Source organism: Aspergillus clavatus, genomic scaffold, assembly GCF_000002715.2.
Source record: "Aspergillus clavatus NRRL 1 1099423829805 genomic scaffold, whole genome shotgun sequence".
Classification (NCBI taxonomy): Eukaryota; Fungi; Ascomycota; class Eurotiomycetes; order Eurotiales; family Aspergillaceae; genus Aspergillus; species Aspergillus clavatus.
In genome coordinates, this window is record NW_001517094.1 from 1,686,676 (window position 1) to 1,708,127 (window position 21,452).

A 21,452-nucleotide genomic window follows, 5' to 3' on the forward strand; every position below is an offset into this window, starting at 1 on the left:
ATTGTCCTTAGACCCTTTCCTGCGACTGGTTTGCATATTGGGCCGGCGCGATCTGAGGAAACCATCTACAAGGTCTGGTTCATGATTTAGGTGTCTATTTTTTCCGCTTGTTGTATTCCAAGCCTTTGGTCTATTTCCCAATCTCTTCCCTTTATACCTTTTCCAGATCAATATGTACTTGTATAACAAAGGTTTTCGTGTTCATTTCTTGTTATGTCTATCTCCTTTTACTCGTTTTTCTTGATTTTCTATTGCTAGATAACGGAATGTGGATGCTTTACTGCGTGAACCATATTGATATATTTTGAATGATCAATGAATCGCTTGCTTCTGCGATAAACAAGACATTTGCCACATGTACTAAATAGCATGGGTATCGTTGAGAAGAAAAATGAAAAGAAAAATAAGACCACTTGTAACCAAGAAGACTCGAAAAGAACGATGGTGTTTCAACAGGCTGATCAACTGCCGAAGAGAAGATCATGGCCTTTCGGATCACCCCTAAAAATATTTGCAACCAAAATAGAACCGTGATAAGCTCGAGAAAAAGGATCGTGGTAACAACGTCAGCCGATTGTCTGACGTATATCAGTATTCGTGGCAGTCGAAATCGAAGCTGGTCAATCATACCGTCGACTCTCTCGCCGATCTCAGAGTGATGTGGAAATCACGCCAGAGTTTCTTGACCTCACCGCTGTCGACCATCGAGCCCATCACCTCCGAGGCATGTCGGGACTTTCGTTTCTGGCTCCAGTGACTGCGCTTGAGGACTTTGTCATCCTCCAAGTGCCCCATGCGTCTGAGATAGTCGACTACCCATTCATTGAGGTGGAATCGCCAATGCGTGAGAGTGTGCGCTAGTGAAGCTTTGTTCTTGCAATGTCTGTGAATTGTCAACGTTTGAACTCGAACTTCAGGAGGCAGGAGGCAGGTGACAAACCTTCCGAGGTAGAACCGCCTCTCCTGGTCGGGTAAGCTGTAGCCATCCCTGTCCCTTTCGACGCCGTCTTCCTCTCCCTCATCACTTTCCTCCTCGGACAACGGCTCAAGAGTCGTCAGAGAATATGGTTTCCCGTAGAGTTTTATATCGGACGAGGCAGGATGACCAGATCGATTGCAGGCGTCACACGGATGATCGTCCATGATAGGATATGATGTGATTTCAATTTGAGGTCTTGCCAAAAGTGCTCGACGGAACTCGACGCTCCAAACAGTGGATAGCAGTTGGGATCCCGTGCGCCCTTTTACCTCATCCTCGAGCTTGCTGAAGGCAACCTCATACAAAGGGTCAGAGCGAGGAAAAGCGGGATTCAGTTGGTTGTTCACCATCCATTCGACCGCATCCTGGAAGTACTCTTTCAATTGTTTGTAAGCGTGTCGGGTGAACTCAAAAGGCATGTCTACCATCGAAGATGGAACTCCTAGCTCGCCGTCGTCATCCTCTAGCACAAAATCATCCTCATATCGATCAAGGTCTTCATTGTCTGCAATAGAGGAGTCGACGTCGCTGTCAACTCGACGGAACACTGGCGGCTGGATCTCGTTTTTGGCTTCAATTTCGGACTCATCTTCGGAATTACCATCATTCGATGATTCCGAATCGGAGTCGGAGTCCAATTCTGCTTCTGCTTCCGCCTCCTCCACTTCCCTTCCACCAGCTCTTCGGCGCCGTAGTGCTTCAAGATGTAATTGACGTTGAGCTCTCGCAGAGTGAGCAAGACGACCGCGGGTACGCGACTCCTTGACAACTAGAAAGATACCTCTGTTAGCATACGGTCATATTGAATGTCATGAAACATTCCTACCTGAATCCTGCAAGTCTTCTAGATCCTCTTCGAGATCCAATTGCTCTTGCTCCGTGTACCGCCGCGGGGTTTGGGGGATGTCCGCTTCGATGTTCCTCTTCTGTCTTTTGGCAGGTGAAGAACGAACAGGTTCTTCTGAGACTTCTGAGTCATCCTCCACAACAACGGGCTGTCTGCTGGCGGCTCCCCGTCTCAGCTTTCGGCGGGGTGCTCGCAAAATGTCCACGTCGCTGTCACTGGAGTTGCCAGTCGATCGCTTCCCAGCTGGTAGTTTCGACGGGATTGGAGATCGCTTGCGTTTTCCCGATCTTAACTTCATCTTGCGTGCGCTATGCTGGACCTCAAGGTCGCTATCTTCGTCTTCATCCAGAGTAATAACTTCCGTCGGTGACTTCGATGGCTGGGCTTCGGGATTCTACCGTAAGTTATGAATGCGATGAATGAAGAAGACAATGCACCGCACCTTTTATAGGCTCCGGAGAAGTTTGCTCTAGATCTGAAGACGAACTGTCCTTGGGTGAGGATTTCGATGGCGGGGTAGGGGATTTCTTTGGGCGCGTCAAGCGGTGTTTGAGTGAAGGTCCCTTGCCAAGGGTAGAAAGAGAAGGATGATCATATCGTAAAGTAGCTAAACGATCCTTCTGAGAAGGATCTGAACTCTTATCGGTATTCTGTGATGAGGATGGCAGCGGAACGAAAGAAAGCCGCGTCTGTTTCCCTTTGCCATAAGTGCGGGGCATCAGGCTGGTTTGAATTTACCGCTGGACTTGAAGATCACTCTATGAAGTCTGAGTATACCTATTATCGATTCTAAGTGAAAAGGCACAAATCAAAAGGGTGAATTAAGAAGTGAAAGGTTCGAGAGGTCAGAGTGACCGCAATGGTGTCGCGTCAGTGAATCACGAGAGCACGTGACTTAAATTACTCTATTGATCAAGACCAAAGCCTCACACTGATCATGCTCTAGAATGAAATCAAAGGTGAGACTCAGGGAAATGAAAAAAGATCAGTAACTTTCAGTATCCCGTCTCAAGAATGCCCCCAAAAGCTCATTTAGAACAAAATCAACCTATCTTCGTGTCTTGGAACCGCGCCCAACGTCAATCGACATGAGGATGAATGGGCAACTACTTCACCCCCGCGTATTTGCCGCTTCTTGCTTCGAGGGATAACTGATGAGTTTAACATACTGCTGGTCAGTTGTAAAGAGGTGCACCTTCTGTAAGTGTGGCATCTGTTCCATCTTGCTCCTTCCTGACTTTCTGAGGCCCTCATGGTGCAATGAAAGCAAGGTCAGTCCTGAGAATTCGTCCTCTGCCAGGAGCACAATTCCAGGACTCTCTGTGCTATCAAATTTGCAGCATTTGAATTGTATAGCAAATCCCAGCCATTACTGTATATTACCAATGCATTGTCAACAGCAGCTTGTTGCTCTTCTCTATGGTCTTCTTGGGCCATATACGGACAACACCGAGTGTTTGAGGTCGATTATGGACAGATCATTTGGCAACCATAGTCATGGAACCGACTGCTGGAAGCACACGCTAGCCAATTTCACTGAACTCGCGTTATCAAAGACCAATCGAGCCGGTCAAGGATACACCGTATCGTTGGGTTGCCCAACTCATTGGGATATGCAAACAACGGTGCTCGAGCACGATGATACAGATTTCCCAAGGACTTTGAAGGTTGAGGGACATTCCCAAACGAATGTGGCGTTGACTTTGAGCATTCCGGAGGACCGAAAAGAAAGCCTACAGCGATGCGAAAGTCTCGCCAAAGCAGTCAGAGTCGGAGACATCAAGGTCTTCCTTGAACAGTTGACAGCGCGGGAGGACGCCCCAGCACGTAAAACGTTCCAAGGGCATCATACACGCCTAGCACAAGATTTCAAGGTGGAACACAGTGATCCGCAGTGGACGCAGCGGCGTGGCCACGATTCGGATGATCAACCAGAGAAATCGTCCAAATCAGACTCGGAAGCCCGAAAGTACAAAGAGATTGTTGACTACATAATGTCAGTCTTCCAACGTCGAGTGGTGTGGATCAAAGAACGGAGATTCAACAAGACGACAGAGGCTAGGGTTGGCTCAAATGATTCCAATCGTTTCTATGATCACGTTGACGCTGCCCGGAAGAATTCCTTCAATCGTCGCTCTCGGTGTATGGATGACTTTTGTGAAGGATTCGATTCGAACAATATTTGTGTATCCGAGGGTATTTCCCCGGTTAATAAGGAGCTCTGCGAAACGTGTTATCCCAAGAGAAATGAAGCAGTCATTGAGCAACATTGTGCGATACAGGAGATTAGGGAACGCCAGGTCTTCTACGGTGTATGCATATTGCTTGGTTGCGCTATTCTGATGGCAGCCTTTTTGTATGCGCTGCACGGCTTTTGCGGAAGAGTTCGAAGGCGATATCAAATGTTCAGGGGTCTATGGGGTCCTCAAAGTTCTCGAACTTCCGTCACGAAATCACGGTCATCTTCGGTACTGCGAGATGAATCTATGCCTGCTCTTTTTCCTGGGCTATCCTTTAGCAGGAGGCTAGAGATTTTGCAAAGAAACAATAACTCTGAGGCGATGGAAGCAAATGGCTCCGCAACATCCCTTTCAATTCTGCAGCGGAAGTGGCGCAAATTCGACGTCTATCGCAAAGACTCTCGCAGGAGGCTCCAGGATGTCTTCGACATTGAGTCACTCAAGGAGAAGCTTGCAGAAGATACGCAGAATAGTGATAGGGTCCCAGTTCTTCCCCGAGCACCCAATGCAAGTATCCGGATGCATATTGAGAGAATGACCCCAAGCCACTCGTCAGAGTCGTTCAATCGCAAGGAACTTGAAAGCAGCAATGATGGGTCAGCACTATGTTAAGCTACCCACTTTTTAGCTGATCCTTTTATCACCTCTGTTCCAAGTTGAGCGGTGTGGTTGTTGAGAGCTGTAGGAGTCAAGGTTCACTGAACTGGAATTCCATAGCTCAGCAAGATCCCTGCTTAAATCGGATGATTTATTGGACTAGACGATGTATCTATATTGTAAGAGAATGAGATAATCAGTATTCAGGCTAACTGAGTCAAGATGTAGACATGCGCATTGCCAGACGGAACTCGGCCGGCTCCATAATAGTCCACTCTCCAAGCGAGCTTCGAGCTTCGAGCACTTAGGACGGGGATCTAATCAGTCAAGGGTATATTTGCCTAAATCTGCGAGCCTTCCCGTCAACAAGATCGGTGAGAAAAGGTGGATATGTGGAACCTACCTGGGGGAAACGAGAAAGAGGACGGAGATCTACCTTGATTCTTTCACGTGGACAGCTCGTGACATCCCAGTCATGATCACGATCACTTCATCTTCTCAAGTTCTTTCTCCACACTCTAAAAGTTCTCGCTCCTCTGTCATCATCAATCCCCAGATTTCAATCTAAGCGAGCAGATGACTTTGATTCTTGGTCTTTCGCTTCGTCTGGCTCTGTATCTGGGATTAGATGCCTGGATTTTCGGGTTCGTCCCAGTAGCTTCCATTGGTGGATTCGGTTTTCCCCATGATCGTGAATCCTGCCTGGCGCCGATTCGTGGAAAAGCTTAAGGCATGCTTTATCAACGGGCAAGAAATCCCTCAAATCCCAATCCGGGGTTTCTCCACAACCATCCACTGCTGAGTGCTGACTCGGGACTCTGAGCTATATCGAATGCGGCAGCTTCAGTCTCTCCCCGAGTCCCCATCTTCCGGCTCACCCCAGATACCCCACCACTCAGAAACCTGGAGATGAAAGCTAGCCCTTGTCGAAGCATGAAGGGCAACGGTAGCGCCACCGGGGGGAGGGGGGACAAGCTTGCCGGTTTTGATTGGAGTGTTCCAGGGTGCCTTTCTCTTTTGGCGTTCACGGGATGAAAGCCATGGGCTTAAGTGTTGCATGTTCTACGGAGCAGATGATAATATAATGCGTTGAACTCTGGCTTGATTGCTTTTCTCTTGGAGAGCACCTTTCCTCGATCTCTCAGGAGGATATCTCCGTCTCTTGGGACCTCTGGGCAAAGTCTTATTCCAGCCATTGTCCTTGTTCACATCCAGAGCAGAAATTCCCAAAAACCTATACAGTCACGCTGATAGGGACGGGGACACTCCGTGATTGGAGCCCCTGGGTTATACATCTCTTGTCTTTACTTCTTACTTTGTTCATTATACGATCCGCCCAAAATGGTTTCCAAATTCCTCTCCAAAAGAGGCTATAACTGGTAAGTACCATATCTGTACGCCGAAACTGGGGATAGCCAATTGACGAGGAGCCGCTCCTCAGGTTCATCTCTCTTGTTGCAGCAGCATGCATGGTGCTTTATGGATACGATGCGTCTGTCTACAACTCGGTACAGGGATCCAAAAACTGGAACCGATACTTTAATGAACCGAACGAGAACATGATCGGCACCGTCAACACAGCTTACACTGTGGGCGCTATTTTCGGCAGCTTCTTCTTAGGAGGTCCTACTGCTGACTACCTTGGACGTAAGATTGGTATGGCCAGTGGTTGTATTCTGGTGATTGCTTCCACCTTCATGCAGGCCTGGGCCCCACGAGGGAACCTTGCTTGTTTCCTTGCTGGTCGGTGTATCATCGGCATCGGCCAGGGTATCGCTTTGAGTGAGTTATTTCTGTCCGACTCTCGCTTGTTGTTGCTCAGGGTTCTGATTGGATTTCACGAATAGCTTCCGGTCCTATCTACATCGGCGAGCTGGCGCCACCTGAGATTCGAGGAAAGATCATGACCTTCTGGCAAATGTTCTACTCGGTTGGATCATTCATCTGCTTCTGGGTTGCCTACGGCTGCACGGAGCATAAGGGAAAACTAGGCGAATGGGGTTGGAAAATGGTCGTTATCTTCCAGCTTCTTGTTCCGACTTTGATCTTAATCCTTCTGCCAACTATTCCTGGCTCTCCACGATGGTAAGACAGATTCGAGTCCCAACACCGGTGCCTTCATATCACTCACACACGCACTCTAGGTTCATCCAACACGGTAACAACATTGAAAAGGCGCGTTCTGCTCTTCACCGAGTGCGAGACACTGAGGAGGAAGTTGAGGAAGAGTTGTTGAGAATCCGCGAAGCCCTTGAGTACGAGAAAGAGGCTATCTCAAGCAACTACAGTGCTCTCTGGAAGGACAAGTCCCTCCGCAAGCGTATGGCTCTAGCCCTTGTCATCAACGCTGGCCAGCAGGTCACCGGGCAAGGTTCTCTCAACTCGTACTCAACCAAGATCTATCAAAAGGTCTTCCCCAGCGCCGGTCAGATTGCTCTCATCAACGCCCTCAATGCCACCTGCGGTATTCTCTTTACGTTGAACGCTGTGTGGATCATCGACCGTTTTGGACGGAAGTTCCTTCTAATTGTCGGTGGCATCGGTATGGGTATCTGTATGATTATCGTGGCCGCTGTTGAGACGGAGACACCATCGCCAAACGGAGTAAAGACAGAACCAGTCGGCATATCGATCGTGTTCTTACTCTTCCTATTTATCTTCTTCTGTAAGTCCCTGCCCACTCTGCGGTCAACTTTTCACCGCTAACTTCAATTTGCAGACAAACCCTCTTGGGGCGCCACCGTGTGGATTTGGACATCTGAAGTGTTCTCGATGAACGTCCGCGCTCAGGCCGTGGGTATGGCCTCCCAGACTCAGAACATCGCCAACGCCATCGTGCAGCAATTCTTCCCCATCTTCCTGAAGAACTGCGGCTTCTATGCCTTCTACATGTTTGCGGGCATCAACATCCTGCTGGCAATCTTCGTATACTTCTTTATCCCTGAGACCAAGCAGGTTCCTCTCGAGGAAATTGACGCTCTCTTTGGCGGTGCCAACCACGTCACCAACGGTGAAGAAATGATGGTCGCAGAGAAGGCGAGGCGTCTGGATAGCCAGCCCAAGAAGCTCGATGCGGTGACCATTGAGAACCTGGAGACACGGCGGTAGATAGTGGTGTGATGATGGGATTGTGATATCCCAGCTAATGTTTATCAGTGGTCAATCTGGTATTGATATACGACAATGGCAATATTGAATGTATGCTTGCAAACATTTTCCTAGTCCTGTAGTAGATTAGTCGACAGTTCATGGACACAGTGTGATGGCTAAGCTTGCATGGGTCGACTGTTGCTACCCCAAGGCCCCTTTTAAATCTCACGTACGGAGTAGACCGGGCCAGATCAATCCCAACGAAACATTCGAAGGACCGACTCTCCTCCCAGGCTTTCAATCACTACTCTGCTCTGCCCCATTCCTAGTCTACAGCAAACGAGTACCTAAAAACACCCATCCATGAACTAGGTTCATGCCCATACCACCACCTAACCCAACACCACTACTGATCGATTCCCATTTAAGCTACAAGCGGAACCAGCATTCCGCCCTCCCCCACGAACACCCAACAAGGGTTCAGGGACCCCCATGGGCGTCAAATTCCCCGTTGGACTTGGGAGTTGGGCGTCTTTCCCCACAGTGGAATCGCTCCGCAGTCCGCACTTGGGAATCCGGGGGAAGCCGTCTGGGGTTGTGGATCCCCCCCCTCCCCGTACGCAATCTTAAGCATCATGTTTAATGTTTATAGGTGGTGTGGGAGCTTGATGGTGTATAAATTGATTGGTGTGGTCCGGCTATCTTTTTTTTTTTCTTCACACTCAGATTACCTCAGAGCTGGGGGTCAGATTCGTTCATGAGATTGGGTTGTTGTTGGTGTTTGATTGACTGGGTAGAACGTACTTCCCCCCCTCCACCCCCTTGACCTTTCAAACCTCGAACAAATACGGAATCGTCCTCAAGGGCAAAGGCAAAAGCTGCTGTTTGGTGGCGTTTTGTTCTGGTCGAAAAGCTTCGGGCGAAGAGGATGTTTGTTTTGAGTTTGGGGTGGGAGAGTCTGTTAGACTCCTGGCGGGTATCTAGTAGTGTCTACGATGCTTATGGTACACTAGCTGGTTATACTATGGCATTAATCAGTTAGTGAGGAACGGCTTCGAGACACGCCGTGCTCCTGTCCTTGTGATCTGAACCCCAGGATTTCCTCTTGGCAGGCGGAATTGCCGATGACTCGGTAACGCACTGCGGAATCAAAGATGGACAGCGCGCAGATGCAGATGCGGGGGTTGCGGTATGCATGCATGCGGTGCACTCTCTGTTCGAGAATGGCAGTAGATAGAAGACGGGGTGAATTTGTATAAAGACGATCCCTCCCACTTCTCTGGGATATGTGTCTCTATTTCTATATGCAACTGCACTCTCAATTGCAACACAGTATCCTGATTTACTACTGCGTGAAGTATCCCGGACAATGGACGACAAGGATGACTGCACGCACTCGACCATCGAGGACATCAAATCCGCTTCTGCATCCTCCACGCCCACCGAGTACGACAAGGCACTCGAGAAGCGTCTCCTGTGGAAATGCGACCTGCACGTCGTGCCCATCCTCACGCTGCTGTTCATGTTTGCGTTCCTGGACCGCATCAATATCGGCAATGCGCGGTTGATGGGGCTGGAGAAGGACCTGGGCATGACCGGGCATGAGTACAACGTCGCCCTGTTTGTGTTCTTCATCCCGTATATCCTGTTCGAGGTGCCGAGCAATATGGTGCTGAAGAAGGTGAAGCCGTCGTGGTGGCTGAGTGGGATTATGTTTGCTTGGGGTTGGTGATTTGGTCGTTCATGCTGGGGTGTCGGGCTGACGGGGACAGGGATCTTGACCGTCTGCCAGGGTGTCACGAAGAGTTATCAGGGATTGGTGGCGTGTAGGGTGTTGATCGGGTTGTTTGAGTCGGGGTTTATGCCGGGTATGCATGCCTGGGATAAGTGCTCATAACGAGGTCCGTCTGGCTGACAAGGGGAAAAGGATCCGTCTACCTGATCAACATGTACTACCGTCGTCATGAGCTGCAATGGCGACTCAATGTCTTCTTCAGTGCTAGTATTTGCGCTGGCGCAATCAGCGGGGTACATTTCTCTTTTCCTTTTTATTGCGCCAGTTGCTAATTAATGGTCATGGCAGCTCCTCGCCTATGCAATCAACAACATGGACGGAGTGGCCGGATACAGCGGCTGGCGCTGGATCTTCATCATCGAGGGGCTCGCCACCATCGTCGTCGCAGTCATCGCCAAGTTCATCGTCGTCGACTGGCCTGAGGCTTCCACGTTCCTGACCGGCGAGGAGAGAGCACTGCTGCTCCGCCGCCTGGCTGAGGACCAGGGCGAGGCGAGAATGAACCGTTTGGATAAGCAGTCCTTGAAACGCACATTTGCAGACCCGAAGATCTACCTGGGGTCTGTCCTTTCCTCTCGCTGTATACCTTTTGACCGTCAGGCCCCAGAGCAAAACGCTAACTCACACATTCTCCGCAGACCCCTCATGTACTTCGGCATCGTCAACACCGGCTACGCCGTCTCTTTCTTCACCCCGACCATTCTCAACCAGCTCGGCTGGACCGCCGTCCGCGCCCAGGTCATGAGTATCCCCGTCTACTGCGTCGCCATGGTCATCACGCTCTCCGCCGCATACGTCAGCGACCGGCTCCGCCACCGGTACCTGTTCACCCTGGCCGGGTGTCTCATCGCCACCATGGGCTACGTGATCCTGCTCTGCCAGGCCTCGGTGCCCGTTGCGGCGCGCTACTTCGCCGTCTTCGCCATCACGGGCGGTGGGTACCTCACGCAGCCCATCCTGATGGGCTGGCTGAGCAACAACATGGCGGGCCATTACAAGCAGTCCATTGCGTCCGCGATGCAGATTGGTTTCGGAAACTGTGGTGGACTTGTGGCGAGTAATATCTTCTTTAAGGAGGAGGCGCCGCGGTATCGCACGGGGTACGGGGTGAGTCTGGGGATGACCTGGGTCTGTGGGATTGCGTGTGCTTCGTTCCTGGCGTACCTGGCGCGAGAGAACCGTGCGAGAAACGCTGGTAAGCGAGATTGGAGGTTGGGGTTGCCCAGGGAGGAAGTGGAGAACCTGGGCGATGATCATCCTTCGTTCCGATTCACTTACTAGAGATGGGGAGTTGATAGTCTATCGCCAATATATTATAGTCGTCTATATAGCGTTGTAACTGTTTCATCCTCCTTATAAGGGTTAAGCTGCTCCAATGGACGCCACACAGTGCATGTCCAGGATGATATAGCGACTCCATCAAACCGGAAGACATAGTCGTGCTTCCAGTTGCTGGCGTCCGAATGGTTTGAATCAGACCCCGCAAAGCCAGTGCTAGTGGCATGAAGAGAATACTTCCCCTCGGTGGACTGGAACTCTTGCTCCGTTACACTCAAGGCATGCGAGAATGCGGCTACGGCTTGACTTTGGCTTCGATCAACAGGGCTCACAATAATTTTTGCATCGCCAGGACTCTCAGCCAGCCGATACACAGCTTGTATGGAGTCTGTTCCAGCTTCTTCATATAAGTATTCAGCCTCATAAGCTGGCTCAGATGGATACCGCGGGTGAAAGGTAGCAATGCCAGTACTCTGATCCTTGTGCGTTGAGGATGTCCTCATCAAGCTCCATGCCCCGTGAAGGGCCCGGAAGATTGCCATGTAGATCGCTGAGCCAGCACTGGCGGGCTGAGAGATAAGGACATTGCTCATAGCATTCAAAGTTATTTGCACATCAGCAGTCCCTAACCCTTCTTCGTTCCCTTCACGTCGCATGATATACCGCGCAGGAACAACAGGGCCATCCCGTTCCCCAAAGCCCAGCAACGAAGCACGAGAGATCCCCAAGTCCCGAGCAAAGGATTCCATCAGCCCGGTGTAATCACCCATGGGAAACTGGCCCCGGTGCAGATTTGGGTCCGACTGCCGATACTCGCGGACTCGTTGTCTTTCAGTTGCTTTGCTTTCCAGCTGTTCCGTGGAGAATTCGATGCCATGTTCTGTGTCGGCCTCGGCCCAGCTCTTTGCAAGACTTCGAGCCTGCATCTCCATCACGCCCCAGTACGGGCCTCTGTAGAAGCCAACAAATCCCAAGTCTGGAATTTCCGCATGGGATGTACCCTTTCCATCTAAAAGGAGCGGGAAGAACGAGTCATTGGCAGAATAATCTAGTATCTGGAGGACTTCGTCGGGAAGGAAACCGAGTGAGGCAAACGGAGTAAACCCTGTCGCAAGAATAATGCCCGCGACATTCTCCAGCGATACTCTGTCCTTCCCTGGTACTTCGATCTCGATTCTCGTGCGGTTCTCCGAGGAGCGGTGTACCGCGCAGACCCGGCCAAATGTGGGATTAATTATCCCCGATCGAACGAACTCGGCATAGTCATTGCCGATGGCTACCCACGATGGCCGTAGATGTGTTCCGCCATCGTCATGAGCCCCGGTGTCCGAGACCCCGATACTCGCATAGTCACCCCCAAGCACAGAGTGGAAGTAATCGTTCACTCTGGCAACCTGCGTGGACGAGACAGGGCCAAATGCATATTCAACAGGTCCTGGAGGACGCCGCGCCAGATCATACATGGCCAGATCGAGCGGCAGTAGAGAAACCGTTCCCGTGTCCGCCGCGTCCTCCTTTCGCGTGTGGGGTAGGTGAGTTGGGACAGTCCAGAATGGCCTGCTACATACGTGGTGGACGTCCGCTTGCGCCGCCCCCGAAGCTGCTCGCGAAGAGGAAACATGCAGGGCAAGAGCCGAAGCCGCCTCAGCTCCTGACATACTTCCCCCGATAACCACCAACTTACCACCGTCAGGTCCAGCCCTGTTAACGAGACCATCCAGATCCTCCCTGTCGCGCAGCGCAAAGCTATGGATCGTCCTGTCCGCGAAGGCATCAAGCCCAGGGATATCCGGACAGTACGGACGAGCGAAGTAGCCCGACGCAACAACCAGGAAATCAAACTCCTCGGACCCCACCACTGTACAGTCCCCCGCAGAATCGGCCTGTACTCCGTCCTCGTAGCCGTGCCTCCTCCACTGCACAGTCCACCGCGGCCGCCCATCCACTCTGGCCCGCGAAACCCCCACAACCTCGTGCCCCAATCTCACCACCTCAGCGGGCAGGTACCGCTCCGCGTACTTCTCCAGGTACAGACCGACCTGCCACGCCCGCGGAAACGTGGGCACGGCATCCCCGACAACCGACTCCCAGGCGAGATCGGAAAACGACACGGTGAACCGGCTCAGGTTCGTTCGCATCAGTGGGTTCACTGTGCTCCTGGACCGGCGGTCGTGTCGTGCTGGCCATAGACCGCCGATTTCGGGGCGCTTTTCGAAGATAGTCGGGGCGAAGGTGCCCTCCGGGAACTGGTGGAGGAGTGTTTTGGCGGTAACGAGGCCGGAGGGGCCAGCGCCTATAGGGATCAGGTCAGTTGGACAGTCCGGGGTCACCAGATGCTGGTTTCAAGTGTCGTGGATGTTGGAATGGATAGAACTCACCGATAACGGCCACCTTTTTTGGTCGTGCCATTCTGAATCTTCCCAGCTACGGCTGCGTCGCTGTGTTACCCCTCACTGGCTGTATGGACGGTCTGCTTGGAATCCGTTGGGCAATTGCTGCTTGGGAACACAGTTCCAAGAATCTTGGGGTTACTGGACCATCTTTCGAGATAAAGAGAAGAAGAAAAGGGGGGCAGGATTCTGAACTGAGAAGAAAAGCAAGTCCTCAGAAATCTCGGGTGTTTGTGGTGCGTGGATAATCTTGCTAGAGGTGGGGAGGAATATATAATGACAGGGGGAGAGAGCTACTTGACTACATGCACATACATATATATATATATAACAGAAGCAAGGAGAGAGAGAGCAAAGCCTTAATAAATTCCATCGTTATTCAAGGTAGCCTCCATATTAATATATTAATGGAACAGTGCAGCGAAGCTGCAAGCGTTCAAGCCAAAGAACCACCAAAGCTCCTTGCTAAAGCCACAATGCCTGTCAAAAGACAGGCTCTATCGAAACAGGTAGGGTATATCTATCGCAGCAAAAGTGACAAGCAAGCAAAACGACTAACGGCAAGCGTAGCAAACGCAAGAAGAAAAAAAGAAAAAGAAATGGCCCGAGCCGCGGATCGAACGCGGGACCTCTCGCAGATATGCTTGGGTTAATCCCTAAGCGAGAATCATACCACTAGACCACCCGGGCCGCTCTTGTTGATGAGACTTTCATTTATCGCTCTGTGAAACTACAGAGATGCTCGCGGGGTTCAATATTGTTGTGGTGGTAGACATGCAGTGGATAGGCGGCATCGAGACCTGCATACTTGGCGGTGGTACCTCGCGTTGATGACGTTGGCGCCAAGAGAAGATGTGTGAGAGTGCATCGATCACCAAACCACTCTGATAGCGAGGAACAGTTCTGCCTTTGATTTTATCGGGTCACACACATACGTAACCCTATTCAAGAGTGATCAGGCACAAGACGCGTCGAGCGAAGATATTCACAAGGCTGGCGACAGAGGATATCTCGTGGACTTGTGCGGTGTAGAGAGAGAAGATGGTTGTTGCACCAAATACAAAAGCCAATTTGATCGTTTAATATGCCAGTCGCTCCAACCAGGCGGATATCTGCAACTCGGTGTGTTGTTGCGGATGGCAGGCTTCGGAAAAGAGCTGCCTCGTGACCAGAGTGTCGATGTTTCTTTCCGTCAGAGGCACCTTGCACTTGCTCTTCTCTTTCAGGAGTTCCTTTTCGGCTCGGGCAGACGGTGATAGTTTCGAGAGTGTGTTGCGGATGCGTCCAATGCGACCACTGGGGGAGGAGGACATGGGTGGGGGGCCGAACGGGACATCGACTCTCCAAGGATCCTCCGAGGCGATGGGGCGGGCATTCTTCTTGCGCTGTGAACGAAATTTGGACATTGTGTATGTCTTGACTGATGAAAGAGACACTCGAGAACGACTGAAGATAAGAAGAGATAGGTGGTGGCCCGGGTAGGTATAGAGTGATTCAGAAGAGGTGAGTTGGAGGAGGGGCGGTGGGCAAGACGGGCTGTATAAGTATTAAGTACTTGAAGAGAAAGTCAGATAGACAAGAGTCACTGGACCAGAAGCCAGAATAATACTCAGTGATCAGTCCGTCTCTGTGCGGGGAGGCGTTCACTCGGGATCTCCTCGGAGTAGGGCGCATTATCAATCACGATGCTAACAGTAAAGAAGTGAAGTAGCAGCAGCAGGGGTTACAGGGGAATATGTTCCGTCCCACGGCAAGACGTGCCGAGAGAGGATTGGGGAACAGCGACGTCAGTGTATGCGCTTGGCAATCATCATTGGATTGATCGTGCCATTGTTATTTGGTACAGCATGACGGCAGGACTGGACCACTTGGCAGGCATGTCATTGTTGTTTAGTGGATACTCGGTCGATAGTGTTAAGACTTAAGGGTATTACCCTTTGACTTCACTTCTTAGAAGTGATTACTTAAAAATCTTTGATACCTTAGGCTTGAACGACGCCACTTGCCAACTGCCTTTTGGCTTAATCAGCTCAATCTTTACATCACTTGATTCATGGTGCTGTATAAATAAAAAGGACTAGGTAGTATGAGTAAGTATGAACCATGAAAATAACCCTTTGTAGAGAATCAAGATCACCAACTTGACCCCCAATGCATACCAAGCAACTTGGCGTAGATCCCTGTACTACATGTGATCTCTCCAAAGTCCAAACACCCCCAAGTCAGATATTTCTCACCTGTCCATGAAGTATCTCCCGAGTACTCGCCCACAGTGGCAACTACCCCGAGTGACTTGAAGCAAACGACTATCACCTCAGCACCCAAGTTTCCCAACCATCAGAACAAGGTTATGATTGCTTTTGGCGTGGCTTGGTTTAGCCCTTCTAGACCTGGGCAATTCCATCGTGACCATGGTTATTATTTACTCCGTAGAGTTAGACATTCTCTTGTCCATACTTCATCGTTCCACGATCCATACCCCCATTCCCCACACTCCACACTCGACAGTCTTAAAAGAGTGGAGTCAGCATTCATGACTGCTTGGCAGTTGGCACAACGAACTTATTTATCACTAGATACACGCCTTGCAATAATGATCGACATCACCAAATGTGTTCTACACTCTACTGACTCCCTTCCCCAATCAATAACCATAAGCAACAACTCCCCCGGGGAAAATCCAGCCCCAATTATACCCATGTGTACGGAGTGTAGTGTACATGTACACTGTTCCAGTCAACAAGCATGGACCGCTGTACAAGTACAACATGACCAGAAATCTGCAAAGACACTTACCCACTCACTGGCCATGACAGTCCAGACGATTGTGCAGAGGAGAAAAAAATATGTTCGCGTGCAGCGCCTCCAGCGCCAAACCCCCAAACGAAGATTTAGAGAGGAGAAGAAAAAAAAAAAAAAAAAACCTCTCACATAACGATTCTTCAACCCCCCCTTTATATAATGTGCCTGTCCCAATCAGTCAAGTCAGTCACAAAATAGAACAGTCTAGCCCATCAATTAGAGAGAGAGAGAAAAAATATTAACTGGGTTCAGAGAAGACGCCTGTAACGGGGGAGATTTGGGCTTCGACTTAATTCTCCAGTGCAGCTACATGTCTGTCCATCCCGGGGTTGATTCGTTGCTCGCCCTCCCATCAGCAGGGTTTGCCAGTTGCCACTGGAGGAAAACGGGCGTCTGAGGGTTGACTTATGACTGTTTGGGTTGTTACCCCTGTTTCTTTTCTTTTCTTTTTTTTTTTTCTCCTTTACCCTGGTCGTTGGAGTGGGATGGGATGTGCATGGATGTTGTAGGAGTAGAAGCGGATATCTCGGCAGTGAGCTCTTTTGCAAAGTCTTTCTAGTTTCTACTGGTTTTTTTTTTTTTGGCACAGTGCTGAGACATGTATGCAATGGCTTCGATGACTGATGTTGACATGAGACTATCCAAGGTGATTTGTCATTGAGTGTGGGATCAGTAGAAGTGCCGGGTTTCATTTGTAGAACTGGTATACTTAATCAAAACAACTTCGTCATAGTCATAAATTCAAGTACCATCCGGTAGTAGGTATGCTACTTCAATATCATTATCGTTAAAAAAAAAGGTGTAAAACGCCATGCCTGTACGTTTTGGACCCACATTAACCCCCACACCAGACACCGAGGAGCACGGAAATAGTATAGGAAAACAAAAATCTAAGAAATCAACAAATCCTTCACGCTCATTCCCATCTTCTTCTGCGGACTCTTTGATGGACTTTTGCTACTCTCTTGGGCATCCAATGTGGAATTTGCAAGACCCTCCTGAATGGAGCCGGCAGTCCCACGGCGATCTCTGTTCAGCATCAGCAAAGCAGCGGAGGCTTCATGGTCAATGTCGGCGTCGGATCCCGATGAAGCATTGCTGAACCTGGGCTGGAGCACTGGTGAGGTGTCCGTGGACGACGGTACCGTCCAAGATCCGCGCGGTGGGTGGATGATACCCTCGCTAAAGCGGACAGGGCCCAAGGCTGGGCTGGGGAGGATGGCAGGTAGGAACTCTATGGCTGTGCTGATAGAGGGTATCCGAGTGCGGGGAGAGAAGGCCGGGGATGTGTTGTTGGTATGAGCATGGCTGGGCGATAGCTCAGGAGATACCGACGCGGAGTGTATTTGACTCGGAACTCCACTCAGCATCTCGGGTGATGTGGGTGAGGGTGGTGCGGGAGGTAGGTATGGAGATGCTGTCGTGCGTTGACTACCAGCAGTTTTGAGATCCTGGATACACCTTTCCAGGTAGTTGACATATTCAATGCTTGCCTGCGATGTGAGAGTCAGCGATATATGTGATGAAGACAACTGAATACAGGGAATCATTGACCTGCAGAATGGCAAGTTTGTGCATATCCTGGCCTTGGCACGCCGGGATCATATCTTTCAAGGTCGCAAATTCCTCGTTCATCTTCGACCGCCGTCGCCGTTCGATCAGACTGTGCGCAGTCTTTCTGGCAATCTTCCGACCCGCCGCACTGGTCGCACTGGGTTGCTTCTTTTTCGAATTTGCGGGAGTTGCGGCATTATTCGACTTCTCCTTGGTTGAAAGTTTGCCGGCGGTTGCAGCTGGCTTGACCGGACTCTGGGTCTTGGGTTTCATCTGGATGATCTTCCGGGTTCTGGTTGGCGGAGGCGGGAGATCGAAGTCCTCGAGTAACCTCTTGGTACCGGTCTGACGGGGAGGATTGGTGCTGCGGCCCAGACCAAGAAGCTCGGGCGATGTGGGAGATGCAGGGAAGTAGGCCAATGAATCTGACTTGGACGACCTTCTGCTCGCACTTTCGATCTTTGACGGACTCAAGGCCGCCGGGGGCAGAGCAAAGGAATCTACGCCTTCAGTGAAAGTCTGCTCCTTGATGATCAACTCCCCAGACATGGCGGGAGTCGGAGGTAGACGTGAACGGGACATTCTGGGCGAAGGCAGCCAAACCAGTGATGGTGCACAAAAGAGACAGATAGAGATAAATAGGTCGATCAAATAGTCTGAATTGACCTGATGATAACCGCTGAGTAGGACAACGACCGGGATGATCCGGGTACAGGAGGAGTTGAGATCGGGGGTGTGAGGATAGGAAATGTGAATGAGACAGAGAGAGAGAGAGAGGGAGGAAGAAAAGCAGCAGCAACTGGATAAATATGATGAGTCTGCAGTGTAAGGTAGATAAGAGAAAGTTTACTCTGGACCTTCATTACTGGTACTAAATAACTAACTCACTAACTAGTTAAGAGGATCTCTGCTCGAGTGCCGTCGACCCCTGGCCGGGTTTGATCCAGTCGGAAGCATGGCGGAGATGAAATGATAGCGGAAGGAAGAGGCGTGCTGCCTCTTCCTGAGGATCTGATTCGATCAGGATATTTCGCATGTGCAGAGTTTGGGAATCTGGAGTGGACGATGGGCGATTGAAAGCGTCACTCGGGGAGAGCGTGAGCAGCACAGACTACCTAGTTAGTCAGTCTATCTAGCACCAAGCACTAGAGAACAGCGTTTTGCCCATCCAGAAGCAACATCCAGAGTCGGTGTCGCGTGCTTGGGTAGCCCACGCGGTTGCTTCTCCCGCCCTGATTGGCCACATATCCCTCCCCATTGGTTGTCGAGGCACGAGACTTTCCCTCTGCTTACGTACTCCAGGTTGAGTCCATCTCGTCCACCACTCCAGGGCTCGTGCGTGCGTTGACGACGTTGATGGGTGTGAACTGACTGACTGACTGACTGACTGACTGACTGACTGACAACGTGGATCATCCCCATTCATACTTCAAACATACCCCTGCTTGTCGATGAAGCCCTTGGGTACCTTGATCTCTGATTGATGATGTTTCCCGGATGTGTTCCTCGTTGCTCTGTGAGATCTTTTGAGTAGGAGGTAACGTTGATCGACTGAAAAGCTTCATTTTCGGCAGAAAGGAGCGGTTAACACTCTGAGCAGTCCAAATAACCACGCAGGAACCTCTACGTGACAACTGCCTATAGCAATGGAGATCAGATCTGCGCCGATGTTATCCTTGCATAAACATAACACAATGCCAGTCTACCGCCAGGCTTGAAATTCTCCCGCAGTGACATGGATAACCCGGAAAAGACGATCATCACAAGCGCCTTACCCTGGTGCTCTAATTGGTAAGTGAACCTGTGTTGGCAACCGTTGGAATTATTCATCTGCATATTTCTAGTTACAAGAACCTCCATGGCATTCCAGACTGGCAAGCCCTTACTTTACTGACGCTGTCCGGGACCATGAAACTGAGATGCACAGCACAAAGTCTAGCTAGCCTCGTCGGTACTACTAGACGTCTCCTTAAGTGTCAGTAGTTCCGCCCTCTGCAGTGGTGCATCGCCACTCATTCTCATTGCAGAGAAATGAAAGGCAATCCTTCACCCTCAAGGGACTTCTCGGAGACAACCTTTGAGTGGTCCTTCAACCACGAAAATATGGAGTTTTTTTTTTTTGCCTGCTCATTGCACCGGCATGTCTAGGTAGTTACAAATCCGCATCTGTAACTTCTTCCGACCCTAAAAGCCACCTCAACCCGTTGACACAGTCTACTTGGGCTTGTCTCGAAACCGCCAACTGCGGGGCATAGACCCAGAAGATGTGGGGTAGCGACTTGAACTCTTGTCAGATGTATCTCTAGGAACAAGGACTGTAGAAGACATACCGTGTACGTGGACAGACGCACTTTTACCCCCGCGTCCCGTAGACCTCGCGCATAGCACACAGCATCGTCACGGAGGATATCGACATCGCACACCTGGATATACGTCTTCGGCAGCCCGTCAAACCGGCCCCAGAGAGGGTATGCCTCAGGCCGAGTTCTTTCGGCACAAGGAACCCCGAGGGCATCTACAGAAAAGCGTGAGCTGGCTGAAAAATCCACCGCGGATCTGGAATTAATCATGCTCTCAGTCGGTAGCGCATAAAGACATACCGTGATTTTCTGCCATGCCCGCTCGATCCAGTCTCTGAGTCTCCAGCTCCTCAGTCCAGGACTGATGTAGATCCCTGAAGAGCGGTGGAATACACGCAGGCTCCGCGCCACGGACCGTCACCGGTGCTCGGAGCAGGACTCCGCACAGAACAATGTTCGCCGCAGAGGCTGCATTCTCCGGACCTTGCAGCCAGTCTCGTGCTTTCTGCGAGACGATGGCGGCGAGCTGTCCGCCCGACGAGGTTCCGCTGATCACCACCTTGACGGGAACGCGATGGTTTTGCACAATGGTGGAAAGACTGCTTAGGAGTATGTACTCAAACGCATCCCAGCCATCATTGGTTGGGACCGGATATTGATGCGCCGGGCTGAGCCGATAGTTAACGCTGATGACTGTGCTGGGGCCCCCAAGGGCCATGTGCCTACATGAGACTTTTGAGAAGGGTCAGTTGGGGCTGTTTGAAAATACAGGGGCTTGTATCAGTACTGTCTTCGGTGTCCAGAGATCCTACCACAAAGCCCCCCGAGTGGTAGAATATGACGATCGTCTCAGGTGAGTGGTCTCGGGGAGTGTAGATGCGAATGGGGATGGGATGATTGTCCCTAGCGGGGACAGTCGTATCAAAGCTTGACACTTGCGAAGCGAGTGCGTGGTTTTCCGGGGAAGAGAGGAACTGCTCATTTCTACCGTTCTCGTCATGGCTGGTGGTGGGATTGAGTGCGAGAAACGCGCTCCATTCGGGGTGGAGTGACGGCATCAGAACAACCTGTGATTATCTGATAGCTGCAGTCGATGATGGTGAGAAGTCTCTGGTCATAGAGACTTGACAAGGCACGAAGAACTCATATTCATATTTGTATTGCGGATTCTAGGCATCATGGAAATCATTCTCGTATTCCGGTGATGCTTCCAATCCCGTCTTAGTGCGTTAATGCTCTTCACTGATCTGATTGAAGAAATAGAGGTCAAGAGAAACCTCAATCCTCACCTTTCGAGCTTCTTGTCGCACCGACTGCACTTTCATATGGGTTTAAAGAAACCACATCAGTAAAATGGCGCTGCTTTAGCCTAGGAGGCGAGTTAAAATCCATCACTAACTCGATAAATTATCAGGCGTATATTCCTATATACGTTGTTTCCACGGGCAAGATTCAACGAAAGATAGCTTGTCGACCATCTTATACGGGTCATCATAGAATAGAGTCAAAAAATAACTGTGATCTTGAACGGAAGCACTTAATGTCTATTCTGTCTAGTCTGTTCACTTGTGATGGCTAAT

At 50.6% G+C, this 21,452-nt stretch overlaps 8 protein-coding genes and 1 non-coding gene across 9 annotated transcripts, besides 3 other annotated features; 3 read left to right on the forward strand and 6 right to left on the reverse strand.

Annotated features, from left to right (window-relative positions):
• Positions 1–566: 566 nt before the first annotated feature.
• Positions 567–2,124, reverse strand: ACLA_023760 (uncharacterized protein; the record flags this gene model as incomplete). Its single annotated transcript, XM_001269087.1, has 4 exons — positions 567–578; positions 631–883; positions 941–1,748; positions 1,806–2,124. The coding sequence occupies 4 exons, from the start codon at positions 2,122–2,124 to the stop codon at positions 567–569; spliced, it is 1,392 nt and encodes a 463-aa protein (XP_001269088.1).
• A 1,171-nt stretch (positions 2,125–3,295) lies between these two features.
• ACLA_023770 (uncharacterized protein) lies at positions 3,296–4,678 on the forward strand (the record flags this gene model as incomplete). The annotated part of the gene is made up of 1 exon (XM_001269088.1): positions 3,296–4,678. One exon carries the CDS (start codon positions 3,296–3,298, stop codon positions 4,676–4,678), a length of 1,383 nt encoding a protein of 460 aa, XP_001269089.1.
• A 1,326-nt stretch (positions 4,679–6,004) lies between these two features.
• ACLA_023780 (putative MFS sugar transporter) lies at positions 6,005–7,771 on the forward strand (the record flags this gene model as incomplete). The annotated part of the gene is made up of 5 exons (XM_001269089.1): positions 6,005–6,042; positions 6,105–6,445; positions 6,511–6,748; positions 6,808–7,328; positions 7,383–7,771. The coding sequence occupies 5 exons, from the start codon at positions 6,005–6,007 to the stop codon at positions 7,769–7,771; spliced, it is 1,527 nt and encodes a 508-aa protein (XP_001269090.1).
• Positions 7,772–9,122: 1,351 nt separating this feature from the next.
• ACLA_023790 (allantoate permease family MFS transporter) lies at positions 9,123–10,829 on the forward strand (the record flags this gene model as incomplete). The annotated part of the gene is made up of 5 exons (XM_001269090.1): positions 9,123–9,477; positions 9,526–9,621; positions 9,681–9,781; positions 9,837–10,108; positions 10,187–10,829. 5 exons carry the CDS (start codon positions 9,123–9,125, stop codon positions 10,827–10,829), a joined length of 1,467 nt encoding a protein of 488 aa, XP_001269091.1.
• Positions 10,830–10,861: 32 nt separating this feature from the next.
• Positions 10,862–13,235, reverse strand: ACLA_023800 (uncharacterized protein; the record flags this gene model as incomplete). The annotated part of the gene is made up of 2 exons (XM_001269091.1): positions 10,862–13,119; positions 13,205–13,235. The coding sequence occupies 2 exons, from the start codon at positions 13,233–13,235 to the stop codon at positions 10,862–10,864; spliced, it is 2,289 nt and encodes a 762-aa protein (XP_001269092.1).
• Positions 13,236–13,817: 582 nt separating this feature from the next.
• Positions 13,818–13,906, reverse strand: ACLA_023810. Its single transcript has one exon. It is a non-coding gene; the product is annotated as a tRNA-Pro (tRNA).
• A 389-nt stretch (positions 13,907–14,295) lies between these two features.
• On the reverse strand, positions 14,296–14,622 carry ACLA_023820 (uncharacterized protein; the record flags this gene model as incomplete). The annotated part of the gene is made up of 1 exon (XM_001269092.1): positions 14,296–14,622. One exon carries the CDS (start codon positions 14,620–14,622, stop codon positions 14,296–14,298), a length of 327 nt encoding a protein of 108 aa, XP_001269093.1.
• A 1,828-nt stretch (positions 14,623–16,450) lies between these two features.
• Positions 16,451–16,483: a microsatellite.
• Positions 16,484–16,908: 425 nt separating this feature from the next.
• ACLA_023830 (basic helix-loop-helix domain-containing protein) lies at positions 16,909–18,154 on the reverse strand (the record flags this gene model as incomplete). Its single annotated transcript, XM_001269093.1, has 2 exons — positions 16,909–17,511; positions 17,573–18,154. The coding sequence occupies 2 exons, from the start codon at positions 18,152–18,154 to the stop codon at positions 16,909–16,911; spliced, it is 1,185 nt and encodes a 394-aa protein (XP_001269094.1).
• A 784-nt stretch (positions 18,155–18,938) lies between these two features.
• Positions 18,939–18,975: a microsatellite.
• Positions 18,939–18,976: a microsatellite.
• A 531-nt stretch (positions 18,977–19,507) lies between these two features.
• Positions 19,508–20,930, reverse strand: ACLA_023840 (putative lipase/esterase; the record flags this gene model as incomplete). The annotated part of the gene is made up of 4 exons (XM_001269094.1): positions 19,508–19,564; positions 19,903–20,087; positions 20,173–20,604; positions 20,660–20,930. The coding sequence occupies 4 exons, from the start codon at positions 20,928–20,930 to the stop codon at positions 19,508–19,510; spliced, it is 945 nt and encodes a 314-aa protein (XP_001269095.1).
• Positions 20,931–21,452: the final 522 nt, after the last annotated feature.